This window comes from Dermacentor variabilis, chromosome 3, assembly GCF_050947875.1.
Source record: "Dermacentor variabilis isolate Ectoservices chromosome 3, ASM5094787v1, whole genome shotgun sequence".
NCBI lineage: Eukaryota > Metazoa > Arthropoda > Arachnida > Ixodida > Ixodidae > Dermacentor > Dermacentor variabilis.
In genome coordinates, this window is record NC_134570.1 from 32,740,001 (window position 1) to 32,764,266 (window position 24,266).

The window sequence follows — 24,266 nt, forward strand, 5'->3', positions numbered from 1 at the left end:
CATTGTAATAATCACGAGCTTGTCGAGTTGTTTTGCAGTTACTCGGAAGCATAACAGCGTAAACACCTGTTGTATCACTGCTCATCACTTCAAGCCTTCGCCTTTCCGTAAACTTCTATCTTGTAAAGGCACAAAAATTGACAGTAACTTTAGCATATACGCTAAAGTGGATAAAGCCTGCGTGCTCACGAGACAGTCACTAAATTACTTGACATTCTCATTTGAATGCGTTGTTACTTCCTATTACCTGTTTTCTCTTTACTTGTTGTAATGCGAAAGCATTACAACAACATTTGATTTGATTTGACGTTGTTATGATAAGCGAAACCTGGTATACGAATGGCAGTCACATTTTAGAACTTCCGCACATGAAAACATTTTACCTTAATAGGTTAACAAGACGCGGGGGTGGTGTGTGCCTATTAATGTCTGACCTTATACCTTGTGATATACTTCCTAATTTTTCGCGTACAACGAGTGATTACGAAGTGCTATGTGTTCATTCAGAGAAAGACCTTTTTGCTGTATGCTACCGCCCTCCTGATGGTGTTCTTGCCCCTTTTCTTGAATTTTTTGATGATCTGTTATACTTTGCTAATGAAAACCGCCTAAACATAATTATTGGAGGAGATTTTAATGTAAACATTGGCGCGGATACAGTACGCCGGTCCGATTTTGAAAGGGTATTCATTTCAAATGGTTGTTTAAATACAATTCACTCCAGCACTAGAATAACAGAAAATACGGAAACTACGCTTGATTCGTTTATAACGAATTACTCTCCTCAGTGTATCGTAAGTGCCGTTTTGAGTAGTGCTATAAGTGACCATATGCCTGTTTGCATGTTTGTCAAAACTAGAATAGCTTGCACCTCGCACCGAGACACAAGCGGAACCTTCCAGAATGTAACCGAGGATACCCTAACATCTTTTCAAACAGAGCTGAAGCAAATTAACTGGAATGACGTTTTACAGGAACATAATGCTGAATCAGCGTACAATATTTTTCTTAGCAGGTTTGTTACCGTGTATAAAAAGCATTTTGTTTACAAAGTTAACAGGAGAAAAAAATGCCTCAGAAAGCCATGGTTAACGAATGCTCTTTGTAAAAGAATGAAGAAGCGTGACAAACTATATGCTAAATTCATCAAAACCCGAGAGCCTCTGGATTTAAAAACATTTAAAATGTTTCGTAACAAATTAAGCAAAGAGCTACGGAAAGCACGTGATGCTTATTTTCTGCAGATGTTTTCGTCTTGTATGAATGACTCAAAGAAACTATGGAATAGACTAAATGCTCTTATGAACAGAAATCAGAGGAGTGATCCAATTGAACAAATTAGTTTAAACGGTAGATTGTTGGTAAAGGAGGATTTGGCAAACGCTTTCAATGATTATTTTGTACACAGAGACGTTGACCTCAATCATCCCATGCGGCACTATGTGCACATTACTCCAAACGCAAACACAATATTTTTTCAGCCACTCATGCCTTCGGATGTATGTTCTGTGTACCTAAGACTCAAGACATCTCGCAGCTGCGATGCCGATGGTCTTCAGATTCTGCCTATAAAAGTTGTTATATATGATATAGCCCCTATTTTGACACATATTTATAATTTGTGCATTTCCACAGGCGTATTTCCAGAAAATATGAAGGTTGCTAAGGTAGTAGTATTATTTAAAAAGGGTAATAAATTAGATATAAAAAATTATCGCCCGATCTCGATCCTCCCTGTTTTTTCAAAAGGTCTTGAAAAAATTATCCTAAGTCAGTTGTCTTCGTTCTGTGAAAAGTACAAGATAATTTCAAATGCTCAATACGGTTTCCGTAAAAACAGGTCGACTGAATTAACTCTTCTCGATCAAAAGGAATTTATATTGCAGAACTTCGAACATAAGCTATTAACAATAGGCATATTTGTCGACTTTACACAGGCGTTTGATCATATTATTCACAACATTTTATTCTACGAACTAGAGAAATACGGGATTAGAGGCATTCCACTTCAATTATTAAAATCTTATCTTAATAACAGACGCCAGTTTGTTTCTGTAGGCCACAATACATCGGTAACCAAAGAAATGCTTTGTGGCGTCCCACAGGGTAGCATTTTGGGCCCGTTGATCTTTAACTTATATGCTAACGATATTACTTCCATCTACGAAAAGGCGAAATTTATCATTTACGCAGATGACACAAGTGTTTTCATCTCGTCCGGTTCTTGTACCAATTTAATTAGTATGGCAAATGACTTCTTGCGCAGCCTGTCCTATTGGTCCACTGAGAACTATCTAAAAGTAAATACGGCGAAAACAAAGGCCGTAATTTTTCATACCAAAAGCATGAGTCTTCTTCCTCCAGATCTAACATTAGCGTATAGATCCACAAATATAGAACTCACTCTTTCTGAAAAGGTGTTAGGGGTACACTTCGCGAGTACCATCCAATGGGACGACCATGTAAGCTTTGTACTCCAAAAACTTAGCCGCATAACAGGTGTTTTAAATCGCTACAGATATACTTTACCCGTCTGTGTAAAATTATTAATTTATAATGCCTTATTCGTGTCTCACATACATTATGGGCATCTTGTATGGGGTACTACAACTGAATGTAACTTGAGTAAATTATTTCGTATGCAGAAGAAAATAATACGTGTCATTGCTAATGTACCGTTTGCCGCCCATACTGAAAACCTGTTCAAGAAATACAACATTGCGACAGCCCATAACATCTATGCCTGCAGACTATTACGCGAGTATTACTTTAATACCAAACGTAACACTACTTTACTTGTAGAACTTGCAAATCTATCCGTCAATTCATACCGTTATTCAACTTGTACACCTGAAGTCTGGAAGGTTCCGCGCTCTAGAACTAACTACGGTTGTCAAATGTTGTGTAACAACCTTCCAAGATTACTGAATTTATACGACAGAGCAGGCTTCAATTTACAGGATTTATCACTGTCAGAATTTAAAACTCCATTGCTTTCACTTTAGAGCACGTTTGTAAATGATTAATAATGTGTGTTATGTTCCCCTTTCTTTTATTTCTATGTTACCAAGTGTATATCATTTATTTATTTCAATGCCGCAGTGTATTTTGCATTGTTATTGTGGAAACATTTCCCTGTTCTTTCATATATTGTATAACTGCAATGTTTTATGGCCACTAGATAAATGTAATTTATATGGCGCTTGATGTGTTACCCCATGCAGCCATATTGTACCTAAGGGGGCGAGGTTACCTCAAGCCGCGTCTGTGCGGCTTTTTTCCCTCATCCACCTCCATTTACCACTCCTCTGTACATGTGTGTGTGTGTGTAAATGGAAATCAATAAACCAAATCAAATCAAATCAAATTATCTGACTCATGAGGCGGAAAATCTGCCAAAACTTAAAGATCGAGGGTTCGACTCAAACTAAAGGTCCTGGGTTGGAGTGCCTTGATTAACACTATTCTAATTACTGTGTCTTAATTAACTTCGACCTAATCAACACCAAAGATTCTGGATTCGACTTCCACCAGAGGTCGTGGTCTCGTGTGCCTTAATTAACTACATCTTAATTAATTCTGCCTTAATAATATTCGCCTTAATTAACACCCATGCCGTTGGTTCGACCCCCACCAATGGTCATGAGTTTGGCGCCATCATCCAAACATCAGTGCCACCATTAATTTTGGTGCCATTAAATGTTGGTGGCATAAAACAAGACGGTGAAATTTTCGACCCATGAGCCATCTAATTAAGGCCAACGTCAATTGCGATAGCAAATTAGCAGACAGCCATATGAAGTAAGGATAGTACTTTTATCGCCCGCGTCAACTTGTAAACATTCGCTTGCTAACTAAATTAATAAGCGTGGAGTCAGCACGCACATCAAACATGAACACGTCACACTCGATAACTGCGGACGCTCGCTGTCAAAACGCTGCGTAAGGAAACGCAGCGAGTAGCAGCGAGCGAAGTAACATTCGTGCTGTCTATGGCTTGAACGCAAAGCGAGCGCCGCGGACACACAGAACACACAAAGCTACGAGCCGCCGACGTACCTAGACTATGCCCCCAACGCAGATCGCTTTAAAGATCTGGCTGCACGAGCGTGAAATTGACGCTCGTGTACCATTTGTGGCTCGGCGTGGCGTTGACGCAGACTATGCCGCTGACCTGCGACTCTCGAACGCGCTGGATAGACTGGACAATCGCCGCCCACACGGTCGGAGGAGAGAATCCAGACCATCCTCACCAAAGAAAGGCTTAAGCGCGGTGTTGCCCTCATTCTTCTATCATCTTTCTTCCCGCTTCCCTTTCCCCACAGACATTGAACCGTGCACCCATTAGAGCTGCAGAAGTATGCGTCTCTTCTTCACTTCAACCCCGGTAGGTAAAGGGTAGGCAACTGGTTTTAACCTCGCCTCCCTCCGCTTTCTTAGTTTCCTACTTCACATTCTAAGACTTTCTCACCAGCATGACTGACATCCTTGGTTACGAAGTGTATGATTACGGTGTGACCGCAACCCTACTCATCGTGCAGGCGTGTGGCACTTTAACCATCCCCACAGATGGAACCTCAACGTATAGCCTCTACGGCGGCTCCACGGACCTCGGCCAAGTATTTAGTGCTCAAAGTTCGGCTAGCTGGTTCTACGTCAAGTGCATTGTGTCTCCACACAAGAGCATTTACTCATTGACCGGTGTTGCAGTAAGAAAAACACCTCCTTCCGAATGTACTCACGCAAGCTCTGTTCGGGCCCGTTGACCACCCACACGCTGGACGAGAAAAGAAGTGCGTGCATGAGAATCACTGGCGGCCGCGGCTGGAAGCGACGGGGAGGCGACGAGGACGATGACCGGAGCTCATCTCGACCGTAAGGGATCCTCTGCAGGGGCAGCACATATCCGTCGCGCGTAGTCACCACGAACTCTTGCACCAGGTAGCCCTTGTCGGCGATTATCTCCGTCTGCATTCAAAATGGCAGTGCTAAATACTAATCCGCAATTAATTAATTATTTGGTACATATGATTTAGTTTAACATTTCATAATAACTTCGGCTTCGTGAATGCCGCACCTTTTCATTGTTTGCGTTTCCATTTATTTACGAAAAAAGAAGGATGATATACAATAGAACAGTGTGCTGGAGAAGTTAACGTCATAGATAGCTACATGAAAATAAAAACTCAGCGATCAGATGCGTTTGTTTGTTTGTTACACCTTTATCAACTCGTTCGTGCTGTCTTGAGTTGGGCGATTGGATTTTCTTAGAGGTACATGGATGATGGCTCTCTGTCTACGAGAGTACTTCTGGGAAGTTGATGCCTGCATGAATATTAATGGTAATTACAATTTAAAACTGTATTATTACGATCTAATTGTACACTAAGTATAAATAATAAATTGAACTTTATTGTTAAATTGTGCTTCTAGGATTGAAAAGCTCCCTTTGACCTTGATAAGGCAGAAAATAGGGGAAAACAAGAACAGGTGGTGACGTCTCCTTTGAAATTACCGCACAGGCTTCTCTTGACGTCATGGATATCACATAATCTTTTTCAGTTTAGTTAATTATTTACCGATAAAAAGTGGTTACATTGTGCTCTATAAATGAACCAATCACTAATTCTGAAAAGTTTGTAGAAGTTTTACTGCGCTGAAATGGTACAAATACGACGAAATACAAGGAAGTTGGGGACGTCATAGTGACGTACAGCGGCACTGAAATTAGGACGCGGACTGCAAGGAAAGTATGGCCTTGTTTTTTTTTCGCTAATAATCAAGGTATTTAAGCCCAATAAACGAAAATAGAGTTTAGAAGCATATTATAGCAGTCTATGATGAAATAGTGTTTGTCTTTGATCTGCCTCTCATGACAAGAATGCTTGTAACTCGAAACAGGGCCAATCACTTCATATCTCAAAAATTATGGGGTTTTACGTGCCAAAAACACTTTCTGATTATGAGACATGCCGTAGTGGAGCACTCTGAAAATGTCGACAACTCGGGGTTCTTTAATGTGCACCTAAATCTAAGCAGACGGGTGTGTCTGCATTTCACCCCCATCGAAATGCGGCCGCCGTGGCCGGGATTTGATCCCGCAACCACGTGCTCAGCAACCCAACACTATAGCCACTGAGCAACCACGGCGGGTTACTTCACATCGCCTAACACCCTTTTGGACGCTTTCCCGAAATCGAAGCTTCTTGCCGCTGCAGATACTTGGCGTGACTGGCAAGGGGCGTTAAAGTGACCGCACAGCAGTCTCTCAGCACCGAAAAGCAGCCAAGCGCTTTCTGACAACGCCGTATCACTCATGATTTATTTCTGACGTGCCTCTGGGAAAAAAAACACGGTGTTAAATGCAAAAAGCTATCTGTTGGCACGCGTCTCATGCAAACAAGCTTAAGTTATGCAGCGCTGCGTTTTGGAAGTTGGCAAGGTTTTGGTGCATCGAGCTATGAATCCGTAGCTTTCTGAGGCACCAAGGCAGTAAGACCGACTGTCTGTGTGAAAAAGAATCTTTAAAAGAGCTGTCACGTATCACCTCAGGATAGTAGAAGAGAGACCACATCGCTGGGTTAGTGCTTATTCTTGTGTTAATGCGAAGCATTTTTTGTCTCATCTCAGGCGCTTCCTGGTAGGCAAGTATAGGTGGGTTCCTGTCTCGCTTCGTCTCGGGTCTGAAATTCGAGTGCCCGAAGCTGGGATCGCACGTAGTACCTCTGGCTCCAAGCGCAGCAGACGGATGCTGTAACCGCTTGGCGACGTGATCACGCACATGCTTGTCTGGTGCCAGCGTCAACTAGCAATTTGACACGACCGACGCGTGTGTCGCATCACGTACCAAGAGAGATACCACGTGCGCGCGCGTACCGGTTTCCATCTTTCCTGTATGTCACGTGCGATAAGCGTTCAGAATGCACCACATTCGGCATCGACTCAGCTCGTAACGGAACACGTTGTGACATTTCTGCGGCGAAGCACAACCAAAGCTGTCGTCATGGCATCGCCGTCATACCATCGTCTTCGTCTTGCTTCTGTCGTCGCACACACGCTCGCGGCATACGGAATTGCTTAGTTGCAGAATTGTAGTAGAATATTTTGTGGAGGGCAGGGGTCCCTCTTAGCAGGATCCAGTCGTTTAGTGTAACGAAACAGGCACGCAAGAAGCTGGCAACAGAAGCCAACCCCGTAGTGGGTGTTTGCTTTTATATGTGCATGTTTTTTCGCCCTAAACTACAGGCTGCATCTCCATCTAAGCATTTGCGTCATTAAGTTAGGCTTATTTGCCTGAGTGCGTTACGTTTGCATAAACGTTCGATTGCCCTTACGTTATTAACATTTTATTTGCCTAAAATAGCACTTAATTCATGTAATTTTTGCAAGCATTTCGTTCATCAGCGTTACATTTCAATAACATTTACTTTACCACTTGCGCAAACATCTTCGAAAGCTTCGCTTAACAACGGTTCCCACAAATACGTGGGATCCGCCGATTGTCAAGTGTAGCATTCTGTCTTCTGTTCTGATTGTTCTTTTATGTATTTATTTATCTATTTACTTATTTGTTTGTTTCTTTGTTTGTTCGTTCATAAAAGGATGTCCGTAAAGAGTGAAGATAATAGTTCATGATTAACTGTAGCCTGTAGGCATTACTTCGTCGTTGCAAACAATGGTATATGCAATTTTGGGCGAAATAAGGCAAACTGCGCTCTTATAAAGAATGCATTTCAATAGTTATTAAGAAAATGCTTTTGGATATGAGAAATTTTGATATCTTAGTGCACGCCATACCTTGAACATACCTTTAACCTTCCTGAAGAATACGAGACGCAACATACGAATGGATCTTCCTTTGCGCATGTAGGAAGTAAATAAAAGAGTGAGCGTCACGTAATAAAACTGAAAGCCAACAAAGTCGGTGCAGCCCGTGGACGTACCACGGTAGACTGTAGTCCTTCCTATCGCTTCGTTCATCGCGCACTCTTTCAGAAAAGACGAACAGACGTGGCAGCTCAAATATATTGTGAGAAATATGTGCACGGAGTGGTTGGCAGAATTCTTGGGTGAGAGAGAGAGAGAGAGAGAAGAAGAAAAGTGATAAGGGAAAGCCAGAGAGGTTAACCAGGCTAAGCCCGATAAGCTATCCTGCACTAGGAAAGGAGAAAACAATACGGCAAATTAAGTTGTGATAGTTGTGAGTGTCCGTGGCGCATACCGACAGTGGGAGATCGACTGTAGATAGGGTGGCTAAAGGAAACAGATAACGACGAATTGAATTATAAATTGGGAAGTTAATTGTCACTTAAAGATGTAAACTCAAGGGTGCGAGTGCTTTTCGTGATTTGTATCTCGTCTTCTTTATAACTGTGAATGTGTTTCAAAGGGTCAAATAACCTCAACACCAGTTCGGTACCTTGAATTCGAATCAAATCGAATGCTTCCACTTAGTGCAGAAGTATTCTATTAATCTTATTCAGTGACTCGAAGGCAGCACTCCAGTCTTTGCTATCAGCTCTGCGGCGTGGACCACACGAACAACTTCGAGATTAGAGAACTAATCCATACCTTGACTGAGAAAGCACACCACGTGACATTTCAGTGGCTTCCAAGTGACTGCCGCGTCATGGGGAACGAACACGACGATAACGCTGCTCGGCCGGCTCTTCAAAGCGACGAAGAGGGGCCGATGCCTTTATCAAAGACAGATGCCGCTAGAAAAATTCGAATGCTCACCCGTGATATCACGTTCTCCTCGTGGAACGCAGGAAGTTTTCAAAACAGCCGGCTGCTCAACCTTAATAATAATATTTGGGGTTTTACGTGCCAAAACCACTTTCTGATTATGAGGCACGCCGTAGTGGAGGACTCCGGAAATTTTGACCACCTGGGGTTCTTTAACGTGCACCTAAATCTAAGCACACGGGTGTTTTCGCATTTCGCCCCCATCGAAATGCGGCCGCCGTGGCCGGGATTCGATCCCGCGACCTCGTGCTCAGCAGCCCAACACCATAGCTGCTCAACCTTGGCTCCTCTCTATGCCTTTGCATTCCAGCTGGACTCTGCCGTCGCGAAGCTACCCTGCTTTGTCGAATTTGTCTAGGGGTGGCCTTCATTAAGTCTTTTGCATACCAAATCGGATGTGCGGATGACGCCTCGTGTGATGACTATGGCAACGAGGACACTCAATTCAACACCTTCTCGGTGACTGCCCTCGCTACAATTTACAGAGACGATCGATCGCAATAGCGATAGCGGCCTCTAAAATAGGAACTTATTTTAGAATGCCGACATCACACACCATCACAGCGGAGAACGACGAGGGGACTGTTTCAGTATAGAAGAACAGCAGAATTGGACAAGTGGCTGTAGCCTGAACAGATGTTTATAGGGCTGCAAGTGCTACTGTGCTGTGTGGGGACGGTATGGGGTGACAGGGACCGACTGTGATTGCATGTCTATGCTTCTTTCTTTCTTTATCTTTACTTTGCTATCACTTTACCTCCCATTCCCCTCCCTCCCTAGCGTAGGGTAGCAAACCGGATCTTCCTATCTGGTTAACCTCCCTGCCTTTCACCTTTCTTCTGTCTCTCCCTCTCCCTCTTTGAAATTTCGAGTGTTGCACCTTACACCTTACTACACCTTAACACCTTATTACCCCTTACTAGTACACGTGCAATACACTTTCTGCTACTATATATGGGCAAGCATCTGTTTACGTGACAGGGAAGCCAACCGGAAAGGAGTGGCTTCATGCGACCTTGAACTCCGCTCTCCTATTACGCTCGCTAACGCAACAGACATGTAACAGGCGTAAGTGATGCGTCACTCGGCCAACGAAGCGGTACGCAAAGCTAATCGTCATTGATATCACCGCAGTAAGTTTGAGCTCCATGATTTTTTAATAACGTGCTCTACTAGACAGCCTAAACGTTAACCTAAAAGATTATCTACGACCGGCACTTTTTTGTTTATGGTTAGAAGCATCGATCTCGAGGCCATCGCTTTTTTTTTTCTTTTTTGCTGTAATAACCTCCTCATTTTGATCACCGTAATAAAAGAGTATACACACGAAGCTCAATGCGTGACCGAGACCAATCACCGTGATTCCAGATATCCTCCACACAAGGCACCACGTTTAACGAAAAATGTTAATCGACGCCAGCCTTGCCTTAAGCCTAGACTACAGCATACATGCTAAAACTACAGCCTGCGACGTGACATCGTTCGTTTTGGCTGGTGGCAAGCTTGGCGCAGGTCGTCGCAGTTCGTCGCAGGTCGTCGCACTTTCGTATGCGACATATACCACAGCAGTCATCAGTCTTAGACCTTCCGATAATGTGTTCCCTGTTTTATTTGCCGTTTGAATATTCTGCCTGAATATTTCCTTGGCAGCTTTTCTTTTCTGTCTCTGCTCAGTGAAACCTCACCCTCGGCGTGTTATCAGCTTCTTCTTGTCACCGCCTTGTCTTTGGAAGTTCTTAATGGACCTGGGACTCTATTTAGTAAAGGCTCATTCCTACACTATATTATACTGCAGCTACACCACTTGCAAACGTTTCCAGAGAGGAGACCAGGTCGTATGCACATAAAATGTCGTTTAACTATGCTCGCTTCTCGCATTCATGCCTCCGGCCCCCTCCCCTCCCCAAGAGGAAGAAAGAAAGAGTAAATAAGTATTAGTAACTTATCCCGATGTCGTCCGTCAAACATGCTCATACATCATACAGACGTGGTATCTTACGCGATTGCTTCTTTTCTTCAATATATTATGTCTCCTTATTTAGCATAATCATGATGTCGTTGTTATAACGACATGATGGTTTGAAGTAAACAAAGTGAATCAGCCCCACTGTTGGCGACGATGCATGGGCGCATCGATATCCGAAACAAGATAAGACAGATAACGGACGTACAAAACAAAAAGCGAAATAACGAGGCAATCACGTATTTACCACGTTCCTTTCGGCGTCTGGATCCACGTTGCCCACCGACAGTTGACGCAGCCAGAGTAGTGACGCCAGGAGACCCACAAGTGCCCACACCGTGTGGTGTTTTCTTCCAAACGCTTTCATCTGGCCTTGGTGTCCAGGAGTGAGTAATGCGAGTAGCGGCTGCCGCGCGGTTCACTCAGCAAATGCTCGTAACGCTTTCCGTTCCGCGGAGCATTCAGAACAAAACAGAAAGAGCGATTCGTCTCGGTATCTGACCTCTCTAAGCCTTTACTCGGGAGTATCGCCAACAGTGACAAATATGTAACGGGCATTTTCATGGAAACGGAACACCGATAAAAGCAGCCCTCTTGCCCCTCCATCCTGTCTTTTTTATATTTTTATTTGCTTCGTTATCGTCGCAATCCGACTCGCGTCCAGTCAGTGACCTTGGCTGTTAAACGTCTTTACGCGCGTCGCTCTGTCAATGGTGGCGCTATTTTTTGTTCTATAACCAGAGGCGTCGAGTGCTTTCCTGCTGGTCTGCTACAAACACAGGTGCAACTCTTTCTAACTCACACCATTTGGCTCTGGAGTTTCGACCCGTTCACGTAGCGGTCAGGCATCTTTAGTGTGCACGGTAGTGTCTCTGTCTCTCAGGAGGTCCGCGAAATGAAATATTTGGGGAGAGTGTCAACCACGCGAAGACGACGAAAAAAGATGTCGAGTCAGACTCAATTCTCATGGTGCGTAAACGCCAGAGTGTCAAGATGAGCGAAAGCGTCGTGTGGGGCCTAATGAACTCGTTCCCATGGAGCAGTGTGACACGGATCAATCTGCTTCACGATCAAAAGTGTGACATACATAAGAGAGGGATGAGGCGTGCAGTTTAACAAGAAAAGAAATCTGGTTTGCTACTAACCTGCATTAAGGAAAGTGGACGCGGAGTATAAATTAAAAGAGTAGGGAAGGGAGCAATACGTAATACATGCTGCTGGACTAGTTGCTGGTCTATATACGTGTTTACGGGTGAGTAAACTACTCACTGTCAGAGCCTATAACTTAGATTCATGTATAATGGCAGCGTCTACTAGCACAGTAATAACAATTAGCTCATACGTCCGCCATTGGAAAGGTCGAAACGAGTTCCTCACTCAGTTAAAACATGTTAGCAGGCTAGTTGGCTTGAATCCTTGAGAGAATGCGTAAGCGTGACTGAAGGAGGATGTAGAAAGAAACAGACACACAGAGACAGCGCTGTTCTATGTGTATTTGTTTCCTTCTACGACCTCGTTCAGTCACGCTCACATATTATACGATTGTTAATTTACTTAGCAAGCGAACGTTTACAACTTTATACAGCCGATAACTCTAGTATCCCTACTTCGTATAGCCATCTACTAATTTGCTATCGCAATCGGTGCTTCGCCTTTCGGGTGAAACTGCGATCTTTTTTTTTTTTTTTCGTTGACGAACGGCTCATAACTATGCAGTGGCACATACCCAGTGACCACATGTCGGCATCAAAGAGGTTAATTGAAGAGTGACACATACCCAATCGCACATACCCAGTGGCACCTACCCACTAGCACACACCCAGTAACCGAAGTCGGAGTCAAAGAGGTTAACTGCCGCACATACCCAACGACACATGCCCAGTGGCATCTACCCAATAGTACATGCCCAGTCGCACATATCAAGTGATTCAAGTTGCAGTCAAAGAGGTTCATGGAAGAGCGACACGCACCGGGTGGTAAACAATTGTCGACCCAAGTTCGTGTGAAAGGAGAACGGTTAGATTCGTACCCAAACGGACACCGAAAAGCGGTTGATGTACACTAAGAATGCTAATGGCATAAAACGAAAGAAGAGTGATCTGCAGGAAGTCGAATACAGTTAGCGCGGCAGCGTTAGTCGAACCTCTGCAACTGTGCATATTTGTGCTTGGTTATGCGTGTGGCTGTGCTCAATCAAGATGTCTGAGTGCATGAACCAGTGGTTTACTAGGGGATGTGAAAAAGCGAGGAAGTCAGTGGTGTCAGCGAGCTCAGGAGACCACATGTAAGAGATAGACCCTGCTAGTGCGAGAGATGGAGAGAGAGAGAGAGGCTATTTTTCATACGAGGGGGGGGGGGGGGGTCGTACACCTCTTGCTACAATGGCTGCTTCGATAGTGAGCGATAGCTCGCCTTGCCTGGGCTGCCAAATGCTGATTACGTGATTCGCAAATGGGCATTCAGGTCTTCTTATTCCCCTCGTCGGGCTTTGGGCGGAACAGAGCATAGAGAAGGTACGTCAGGTACAAACGTAAACTCGATTTATTATCACTGCGTCAGCAGGTGCACGGAGGGTCGACGAACCCTGGCGGGAGCGCACGCAGCGCGAGCCTGCGCCTCCCTGCTGCTGCGAAGATGGCGCTGCCTTGAGCGAGGTGCGGCCTCTACAGTAAACGCCGACCCCAGAGAGGACGTACTATCGACGAGCGATTGACGCCAAGATACACGTCACGGTACAACGAGTGTATGTGCTCTGGCGTGCGCGGCTTGTACAGGGTAGTCAGTCGAGTTGACGGGGTCGCAGATGGGGCAAGGTGGTTGTACTGACGTGTCGCCAATAGGGGCTGGATTGAGATGTTCAAGCGAAGAGGTGTCCGGTCGACCATCAACAATGGAAATCACAAAGGTGTTGCTGCGGCGTTCGAGCATGGGGTAAGGGCGCAGCTATAGTGCGTTTGAAGGGGCTTACGATGGGCAGACTGTCGCACCAGGGTATGTGTTGCCGCCCTAAGGTCCGTACAAAAATGGGACATTCGCGGCGCAGGTTCTCTGGTGGAAACTGGGCGGACAGATTGGAACATGCCACGTGGCACTCTTTATTGTTTTCGACAGCGCTGTTCTTTAGCTCAGTGCACTACAAATCTATAATCATTGCGTTTTTCATCTACACATGCAGCTGCGTGTTGAAACAGGTACGTTTTCTCTATATTTTATAACGAACACTAACAATCAGACGCCTGTCTCTTGTGCTGTCTGTTAAACGTTCAAGCAGAACAACATAAGCCGATCTAGTCTAACATATTGTAACAGATACGAAAGGCACGGACAAGAAGAGAAGGAAGAGAAGACGAAGAGAACGAGGAGTTTGAGAGGCCGGGCTGCGCTACGATCACGCTACCATCATCGTCCAGTTCTCCTGTAAATAAAACCATTCCTCCGCAACTCCTCGTAACAGTTGTGGTGGAAGGTGCGGGGTAATCGACACCCGAAGACGGAGGCTGAACCACAAGTTCTTCGACGGAGCCGTCGCCTTGCTGGACTCCCACCGAATTCACCGGAGCTGAACATGTCCCACGACGCAGACGAACAACGGCCCATTCCAACTGCTGCCCCGACAAGTTCTGTTCTGCAACTGAGAGATGCGCGGCCCTTCGCCGGAAGAGCGGACGAAGACATCGAGGAATGGCTCATCCATTATCACCGGGTGAGTGCCGCCAACAGGTGGAACAGCGCTTCTCAGCTTTCTAACGTCGTGTTCTTTCCAACGGATACTGCGTTGGTATGGTTCGACAACCACGAGGAAACATTCACAACATGGGGAAGATTTGTTTCGGAAATCAAAGAGCGATTCGGCGACTCGGCGACGAAAAAGAAAAGGGCAGAACAGACGCTACTGCAACGTGCGCAAGTACCAGGCGAAACCTGCACGACCTACATTGAGGCAGTAATCAAACTGGGTAGGATGGTGGACTCCGTAATGTCCGAGGAGGACAAAGTCGGGCACATCCTAAAAGGAATTGCCGAGGATGTTTACAATTTCCTCATTGCAAAAGACAGCCTGGCTTCCGTCGCTGACATCATTCGGCACTGTCGTACTTTTGAGCAACTGAAGACGAGGCGCATCACGCCGAAGTTTGGAAGGCTAGCCAATGTGACCACAGTTGCAAGCGTGGACAGCAACCAGCCCCTCGATCTGGCATCAACGATACGACAAATAGTTCGGGAAGAGCTCAGCCTGCACGCGCAAGTGACACATCCAAGCACTCCTAGCTTCCGCCTACCACCAGATTTTGAGCCAAACGTGGCATTCTTCTCCCCGTATCCTGCGGCAAGGGGCACTGAGGATTATGAACTGGCGCCCCTACAGCAGCCACGTCTCTACGACAGAGGCCCTACTTATGACGCTCGGCCACAACGGGAGCAGCCGCGTTTTTACCCCCGAGGCCCTGCGTCTTCTGTCAGGCTGCGACAAGAACAGCACCGACCCTACTACCACGACGCGACTTATGAAAGGTATACCGGATTTCCGCAAGCAGCAGAGACACGTTATCCACATAACCACGAACCTTCTCGCCGTCCGCAGCCGTCAACCATTCGTTTCGAGGAAGACGCTGTGAACCGCGACCCTCCCGTGTGCTACAACTGCGGTTCCACAGGCCATATAGCTCGGTATTGTCGCCAAGCCCGTCAATCACGTAGGACACCATCGATGTCTTCACACCCAGAACCCGTACTTCATATGACTTGCGGACGACCGATTTGCTTCCAAGGGATCACTTCTCACACGAGACAAGACGCAGCGATTCGCCAGCATCTGACCGAAGTCTGACGCCACCAAATAGCCGTCTCCGTCGCTCTCCGTCCCCTCGGCGCCGTTCTTCCTCACCGCCGCCGGGAAACTAGCATCCGCGGCCAATGGAAGTGTGGTCGCCGGACGGTCTTTGCAAGAAATACCTCTGCCTGTTGTGATGTACAAAAACAAAGTGAATGTCTCGATTGACGGAATACCGACCATGGCGTTAGTGGATACTGGGGCGACTGTGTCTGTGATGAGCCTCGCTTTCAAAAACAGTCTAGGCCACAAAGTTATGTTTTCTTGGAACGACGGTACTACCTTTCGTGGAGTAGGCGGTGAGTGGCTTCATCCCCTTGGTGTTTGTGCTGTGAGTGTTTCGTTGGCTGGGAAAGTGTTTGTGTCGGAATTCCTTGTTCTTTCTCGTTGTTCGCACGATGTTATTCTTGGTATCGATTTTCTTGAACAGTGCGGCGCTTCCGTGGACTGTGGTTGTGGCGAAATATCATTGAACAAGTTATTAATATCAGCACATTCTGAACAAAGCTCGGGTGGTGAAGACAGGGACGCAGACACACTCAGTGTTCTTGATGAAGTGATTGCACCATCGTGATGCCTGACGCCCGTTCGTGTTTCGGCAACTACTGTTGATGCTGATTGTGTTGACCTTGTAGTTAGACCTCTCCGCATAAACTGTGCTAAAAAAGATATACTTGTGCCCTGCTCTGTCGTGTGCATGACGAAAGGAGTCGCCACATTGTGGGCGCTGAACTGTTCCGCCACGCCGGTTGTCCTTCCTCGCGGTATGAAAATCGCTCTTTTCGATGAAGCCGCATGTAGCTCAATAGCGGCACTAACTACGGACCTCTCTTCAGCTTGCTCTCCTTGCGATAATCGCCATTCTGAAGAGCTAATGCTTGACATGATCAGCAAGGGTCTCGGTACATCGGAACGGCAAGCACTGGTACAAGTCCTTGCCAGGCATATGGCTGCATTTGACTTCACGCATGGAGATGCACCCCTTCATTTACCGTCGTCCCGCGCTCGTCACAGAAGAGATACCGGCTCAGCACACCCCATCCGCCAGAAGCCCTACCGAGTGTCATCGTCCGAACGCAAAGTTATTGCCGAGCAAGTCAAGGAGATGATGAACAAAGGTGTCATTCAAGAATCATCTAGTCCATGGGCAGCCCCAGTAATCCTGGTCCGAAAAAAAGATGGCTCCTGGAGATTCTGCGTGGATTACAGACATCTAAACGCAGTGACGAAGAAGGATGTCTATCCACTACCGCGAATAGATGACGTCATTGATTGCTTACACGCTGCTTCTTACTTCTCAACACTTGATTTGCGATCGGGGTATTGGCAAATACCTATGGACCCTGCCGACAAGGAAAAGACCGCTTTCGTGACTCCAGATGGCCTATTCGAATTTAATGTTATGCCTTTTGGCCTTTGCAATGCTCCTGCCACCTTTGAAAGATTCATGGACACAGTACTACGTGGCCTAAAGTGGGAGATATGCATGTGTTACCTAGATGATGTTGTAATCTTTGGCCGCACGTTTGAAGAACATAACGAACGCCTCAGCGTCGTTCTCGACTGCATTGAGAAAGCTGGACTGGTCCTAAACTCAAAAAAGTGTCGGTTCGGCGAACGTCAAACACTGGTCCTGGGACACTTAGTCGACAAGGATGGCGTCAGACCCGATCCTCGTAAGATTGAAGCAGTGAGCTCCTTCAAGCCACCGCAGTCAGCACGAGAACTCCGCTCATTCATTGGCCTATGTTCGTATTTTCGTCGTTTTGTTCCCCAGTTTGCCGACATCGTTTATCCGTTGACAAGTATTTTGCGACAAAATGCATCCTTCAATTGGACACCAGACTGTGACGCATCATTCTCTCAACTGAAGTTTATACTAACGTCAGCCCCCCTCTTGCGTCACTTCGATCCATCTTGCCCGACTGAAGTTCACACTGATGCTAGTGGAATCGGGATAGGAGCGGTGCTTGTACAACGTCACAGTGGCGCCGAACATGTTGTCGCATATGCCAGCCGTTGTCTGAGCAAATCTGAACGCAATTATACGGTCACGGAACAGGAATGCCTGGCAGCCGTTTTCGCCGTACAAAAGTTTCGATGTTATCTCTACGGTAGACCATTCAAGATTATCACCGACCATCATTCTTTATGCTGGCTGGTCGGTTTGCGTGATCCCTCTGGTCGCCTCGCACGTTGGGCACTGCGCCTCCAGGAATACGACTTTGTGGTATCGTACAAGAGTGGCCGTCGTCACGCTGACGCAGACTGCCTCTCTCGGATTCCTCTTGCGACTACCGACTGTGATGCTGAGACTTTTGACGACTGTCTTGCTACTGTTACTCCTACGTTCCCTGACGCGGCAGACTTTGAGCGAGAACAACGGGATGATGTTACCCTTGATCCGCTTTTTGTCGCCGCCCGTACTTCTAAAGGCAGCGGTCGCTTTACTGTCCGTGATTAATTGCTGTACAAAACTAATTACTCCGGGCATGGAGCGCGTTTTCTGCTGGTTGTCCCCGAGAGTCTCCGTTCCGACGTTCTACGCGCCATGCATGACGATGTGACATCCGGCCATTTCGGCTTCGTACGAACGCTGCACCGCACGCAGGAGCGCTTTTACTGGCCCAAGATGTACGAAACAACCAAGCGCTATGTCGCTAGTTGTGAAACGTTCCAACGTCACAAGCGACCGACCACCGCAGCCCCGGGTCCCCTTCGGCCATTGACACCGCCCAGTACGCCGTTCGAGCAAGTAGGCATTGACCTTTTGGGTCCATTCCCGTTATCCAACAACAAGAACCGCTGGATAATTGTCTGCGTAGACCATCTTACACGGTATGCAGAAACTGCAGCCATACCGTCTTCCACTGCTGCTTGCGTGGCGGTGTTCCTGCTCCGTTCCGTGGTCCTTCGTCATGGCCCACCACGTGTCATCATCAGCGACCGTGGTCGCCAGTTCACGGCTGATGCCATTGAAGAGTTGCTTCGTTTGTGCACTTCACAGTTTCGTCATTCCACGCCGTATCATCCACAGACCAATGGCCTCGTTGAAAGGACAAACAGAACGCTGACTAACATGCTTGCCATGTACGTCTCCTCCAATCATAAGAACTGGGACGACGTGCTGCCTTTCATCACCTATGCGTACAACACGGCGAAGCACGAAACCACGAACTACAGCCCATTTCATCTCTTGTATGCAAGGTTACCGCGAAGCCCTCTGGACACTTTCTTACCCTTCGTTCTGCACAGTGATGATTCTGTATCGGAGACTTTGTGTCTCGCCGAAGAAGCGCGTCGAATAGCTCGTATTCGTACTCTGGCCTCGCAAAGTCGTTCGAAAGAGCGATACGACGACCGTCACGTACAAGTATCGCTGCAAAAAGGTGACTTAGTCCTTCTTTGGACACCGCAACGCAAGCGTGGATTGTGCCAAAAGTTCCTGTCACAATATTCAGGCCCATATGTAGTTGTGGACCGCCTGAGCGAACTCACTTACGTCATAGCTCGCCTACTGTGCAATGGTCGGCGATCAAGCAGAACTCAGCTGACTCCTATTGCTCGCCTGAAGCCTTTCTACCCTCCTTGTCCATCCTGACTCGCCCCACGGGCTTCGTCTGCTTGCGGGGAAATGTAACGGATACGAAAGGCTCAATATGGAAACTTCTGCAGACCTTTCGTGTGCCCAAATTGCCCGCATCTATGAAAAGATTGCGAAACATGTGAAGTCATACCGGGACATCGTAAGTGCCACGTCCGCAAGTGGAGCTTGAGCTTGAGTTTTCCTGGAGTGTTCCCCTTACCTGTGTCCCTGATTCTAATGAAAGTTCACTTGCACGTTCAATTTAGGCTAAACGCACGCCTTCCGGCCTTCTTCTTGTTTAGATAACCTGATAAATTGGAAGACTTTGGCGGTGATGGTTGTTGCAGCTAATGACCACACAATGACTCTATAACGAGTCAGCAATAATGACAACAAAATCATTAAAGAGTAACAATAAAACCAACAGTGTGAACAAATCATTGGTGCAGTATGTTGCAACACTATTTCATAACACGCAAAACACAGTACACTAGTCTTTTAACAGTATTAAAAACACTAATAACAACACATCTGTTTATCTAGATATTCTTTTTTTCGTAGGAGATAAATGTAGTGGTATGTGTCGCATTCGCTAATACCACCCAAGAATGCCCACTGCATGCGCTCTAAAAATTCTTTTAACAGCAATTTGGGCTCAATTTTGCGTGGCGCTTGTTGTCCACGAGCCCGATAACTCCTTCAAAGGGACCACTAAAGAGAAACAATGAATGAGTTTTTACTGATAAGTGGCCTTTGCAAACTAAGTTTTCCTCAATCTTGCGGTAAGCGTTTGACCACTGCATATAGGGGAAAATGTAAGCCGAACTCCCATTTTCTTTCAATTTCTCACCGGTAGGTCGTCGCATTGCTCAAAGCGTATAGCTAGTATTTGTGCCGCAGTAAAAGTTTCCTCAAACTTGGCAAGTTCAGTAGTTGGTTCTGTTAGAACCAACTGTAGCTCCCTTTTACCGGTAAAAATTAACCAGGCTGTCAGAATCTACGACGTCGGAGATTTGGGAACTTGAAGTGGACGTCGGCATCCGTCTTTCATTTTTGCGCGCTTTTCTGGCTTTCCAAGCCTATTCTCGCAATAAATGTTGCATTAAATGTATTGCAGGAGGGTAATTATTTAACACTAAAGCTAAACTTGGTATTCTCTTAGTGCCCCCCATAAACTGACGAGCTTGCGATCTAATTAATGCAAAAAGTTGGGCTTGTTGGGGTTGGTGTATTTGCTGTTACTAACGCGAACAAGACCACGGGAACATATGGGACGGGACAGAGCGCTAGACATCAACTGGCAAGCTTTATTCAGAAAAAAGACATGCAACTAGGCCAGCGTATGCTCAAATAAATGCGCAGTCCTGTCTCGGTTTTATTTCCGTAGTGTTGTTCGTGCTAGTCACTATATCACAGCAATTGCGACCTAAGGCCACTGATGAAGACGTAAGTAACCTCGAGTAACAACGACAATAGTCAGAGCGAATCTACTCTTCTAGGTCTTCTCGTTGTGCCGTCTGAACGCCAGTTCCTAAGACTGTCCGGAGAAATGCTTCATGACGTCCACCAAGTCATCGTACACGGCTTCCTTGGCGGTGACGCCGATGGCGAACTCCTGGTGGCTGAAGCGATCGTCCGCCACCCGGAAGTCGAGCACCAGGTTGGGCAGCTTCTCGCGCAGGGTGCCCATGTGAGCGGCCGAAACCAAGGCGTCCCCTTGAGTCCAAAACAGGGCCACAGGCGCCGATGCGCGTCCCAAGTCGTACTCCGGGGGCGTCTCCTGTAGTATCGCAGTAAAGCAAAAGCCTTGAATTACTTCCAATGGCTTTTCTTTTTCTGTCTCTGAATACCTAACGCGAGTGGACTTATACAAATATGCTCGATTCATTCATTCATTCATTCATTCGCATCCTACAGGCTCCAAAGTAGCACATTGTAAATGTTATTACAATGTGCTACTTTGAATGAAAGAGCAATCGTCAGAATGGAAAGAACAATCGTCATAAAAGAAATACCTAATGTGCAAGGATTATCAGCCTTTAATTGTACATTATGCAGGTTATACTAACGCGTGTACTAACACAGTCAATAAGGCATATTACACGCCGATGCATTGCAGAGAAAGGAATCAGTTTATGCAAAGAAATGAGGTAAAAGCTAAAGTGCGATATGCCTACAACCGGCCGAATGTTGTTATACTTTTGAAGAAATGTAAGAAGGTCAGTTCTCGACACGGTATGACTGGAAAGACCAATCAAAAGTTGATTTATTGATTTGTTAACTACACTGGAGATAGAGGGGATCGAGAGAAACAATCGTGCATTGTCGGACCTTGAGGCCCAACAAGTGGACGCACGTTACTTTCTGCACCGACAGAAATTATAATTAAAAAATTATATTCAACAGCGTGCGTGACACTGTTACTGTCGACGTCTGCTGCGCTAATTCGCCCTTTGTTTGCAGGAGTGAAGCCTCCGATGACATCGCTATTCTATCGATGACGCAACAATAGCTTGGAAAGCACTAGCTATAATTATAGAGGATACCGCAGGCAGGCAACCATGACAAATTTAAACGTCGTTTCAACAGGAAGGCGCTTAGGATTGTCGAACCATCACTTAAAGGATGGAAGTAGCTCTGTGATATGTTAGCATGCAAGGGAATGCCGGGAAGGGGGGGGGGGGGGGCGCTTCGGGTTTACATCTTTCTCGGAGAGTAAAACATATTGAAGACACTTCTGGTGACCAGTGTTGCACTTGGCACAATGTTTATGCTTTTGTTCTAATATATAAGAAATTATCATCCATAAAAAGCGACTCGTGCTAGGGCTCACAGTTTTACAAATAAAATGTGCACAATAACATCTTTATCATCATCACTGCTGGTGATGAGCTGTTATAAGAAATGTCGAAACTCAACATGAATATATATGTTATATTCTCATATTACGCAAATGTCGGTCGTCATACAGCTTCGGAGGCTCACCATGGTGGCAGTCCATGTGAACCAGATCACAATAACAAATTAAACTTCAATGAAAACAAGATCTTACCATTCCATAGACTTCTATGTTGCGGTCCGCTCCGTAGTCGAACTTTCCAAAACGCCCCGTCTCATAGACCTAAAATCAGGATCAAACGCATTCAAACGTTGATGATTTATGATTAATGAATTTAATTAGTGCAACGGCCAGATATGGTCAAAGAGCACCAGAGACACGGGCATTGGGGAGGATATCCCTCATGTGGCCAAATATGTGTTGAACAAGGGAGAGTCACAATTCAACACCGTGAAAAGCGCTGTCGCGTTTTTTAATTTCTCCCATTACTTTCCCCTTAAGAGGAAGCTTTAGCTCGGGCCCAACTCCGACGCGGCCTATTCAAATACATGTAAAACGCAAAAACGTTTTTATGAGGTAACCCCTGGACCGATTTTAATGAAATTTGTTGCATTTGAAAGAGAAAGTTGAATTCTAGTGACTGTTGGAAGCGGAATTTCTATTTAGGGCTTAAATTTCTTAAAACGATTTTCAAATATTTGACCGTTTGAAAAAAATAGAAGCACAATTTTTAAAAATTGATAGCTCTGTATCAAAAACAGATATCGCGGTTCTGTGAACGGCATCCATTAGATCATTGAAAGCGGACAAATTCGATGTGTCATTTTACTTCTTACGTGAATTTGTTACGTTGTTTACAAGGGTTCTGCAAAAGCTGTATTTCCATGTTACTAAATTTTTTGAGATTCATGTGTAATATATCAATTTTGTCCGCTTTGGATGTACTATAAGATGCATTTCACAGAATTGCATTATCGTTTTTCTTTTAGGAGTTACGGAGTTGTAAACTTGACAGTTTGGTTTTTTGAAAATTTCAGATTTTCGCTAGTTTTTAATAAAAGATTGACGACCTAACTCATAAATTCGAAACCAACAGTCACTAGACTTTAAGTTTTTCTTTTAAATGCAACAAACCTCGTCAAAATTGGTGCAGTGGTTGCCGAGAAAAACGAATTCTCTTTTTACATGTATTTAGATAGGAGCACCCGAGCTAAAGCTTCCTCTTAAGCATACGTAATGCTCAAAGCAGTGTCGAAACAAAATTTCAGCCAACGTTATTTTTTTTCTGTCTGAGATTCGCCGCGTTCTTAACCCTAGCATAATAAATGTTTCATTCCTGGTCAGCAGGTACATTGCCAACACCATGATTGTTTGCTTCCTTGATGGCTCTTTGACTTCAGCGACGAAGGAGAGAGGATGTGTCAGTTCGTGTCTTAAAGGGAAGTTGCGAGGAGCTGCCAACAAGAAAAAACAAACAAAGTAGGAATGTCCGAATGCTCGAATTTTTGAATGTTGCACACCAACTATTTCTATTCGAATTCGAAAATGAACTATTCGGTATTTTCTATTATCGAAACCAAACAAATATTTCGCAACAAGTGAATGTTAAACTTACGTTACTGTACTTCGTCAGCTAAGCAAAGTATCGAAATTTATCAAAAGTGAAACAACGACAAACGTTTCTGAAGCAATGCAGAAACAGAATGGGTAATACAAGCTTTCTTTTTGGTTCCGTTGCGGAAACCTACATGACGACCTGTGTTTCTTGCTTGCAGCCAGTAATTTAGTGTTTCTTGCACTCTAGTCATGCAGCAATCTTAATAACTTTGTTGCTAAAATCAGTAATGCTTCCTTAAGAAGGGCCATTTTACATATGTATATTTGACGCGAAATTCCTTCAGCAGCTTTTAGTTTCTTTTTCCGCAACTTCTGATATTTTTTTCAACAGTCATTACTTGAGAGTTTTTCGAAAGCCAATCATAGAGCATCCATTTATTCTTGGAAACCTTGTTTGTAACCGAGCTCTAAAGATGTTGAGAGGATATTCGTAGAGTACTTTTATTGACAATTAGTGATCTTTTCTTTAAAATTATCTTAATGTCCATGATAATTGGCTGTCCCTCTTTCCGTATTCTGTAAAAGCGTGGTACCCAATTATGTCGAAATCAATGTACCTGCAATAAATATGTGTGTCTGCGTTCAACTACTCGGTATTCGATTCGATAATAGATTCAATACAACATGCTTTCTATTCGTATTTGATTCGTATACGAAAAAATTGATATTGGCCCACCTCTTA

The 24,266-nt window shown here is 45.3% G+C and overlaps 2 protein-coding genes across 2 annotated transcripts in view; both read right to left on the reverse strand.

The window, feature by feature from the left end:
- The window catches only part of LOC142575367 (lipase 3-like), a 31,032-nt gene extending 18,700 nt beyond the window's left edge, over positions 1 to 12,332 (reverse strand). Inside the window, exons 1-2 of the mRNA XM_075684693.1 lie at positions 10,959 to 12,332; positions 4,743 to 4,968 (exon numbers count right to left, since the gene is read on the reverse strand). Of these exons, the coding sequence (XP_075540808.1) occupies positions 4,743 to 4,968; positions 10,959 to 11,078 (346 nt within the window). The 5' untranslated portion in view covers positions 11,079 to 12,332. The remainder of the gene's footprint in view (positions 1 to 4,742; positions 4,969 to 10,958) is intronic.
- Positions 12,333 to 19,557: 7,225 nt separating this feature from the next.
- The window catches only part of LOC142575368 (lipase 3-like), a 40,622-nt gene continuing 35,913 nt past the window's right edge, over positions 19,558 to 24,266 (reverse strand). The window contains exons 9-10 of the mRNA XM_075684694.1: positions 22,181 to 22,249; positions 19,558 to 20,908 (exon numbers count right to left, since the gene is read on the reverse strand). Of these exons, the coding sequence (XP_075540809.1) occupies positions 20,660 to 20,908; positions 22,181 to 22,249 (318 nt within the window). The 3' untranslated portion in view covers positions 19,558 to 20,659. The remainder of the gene's footprint in view (positions 20,909 to 22,180; positions 22,250 to 24,266) is intronic.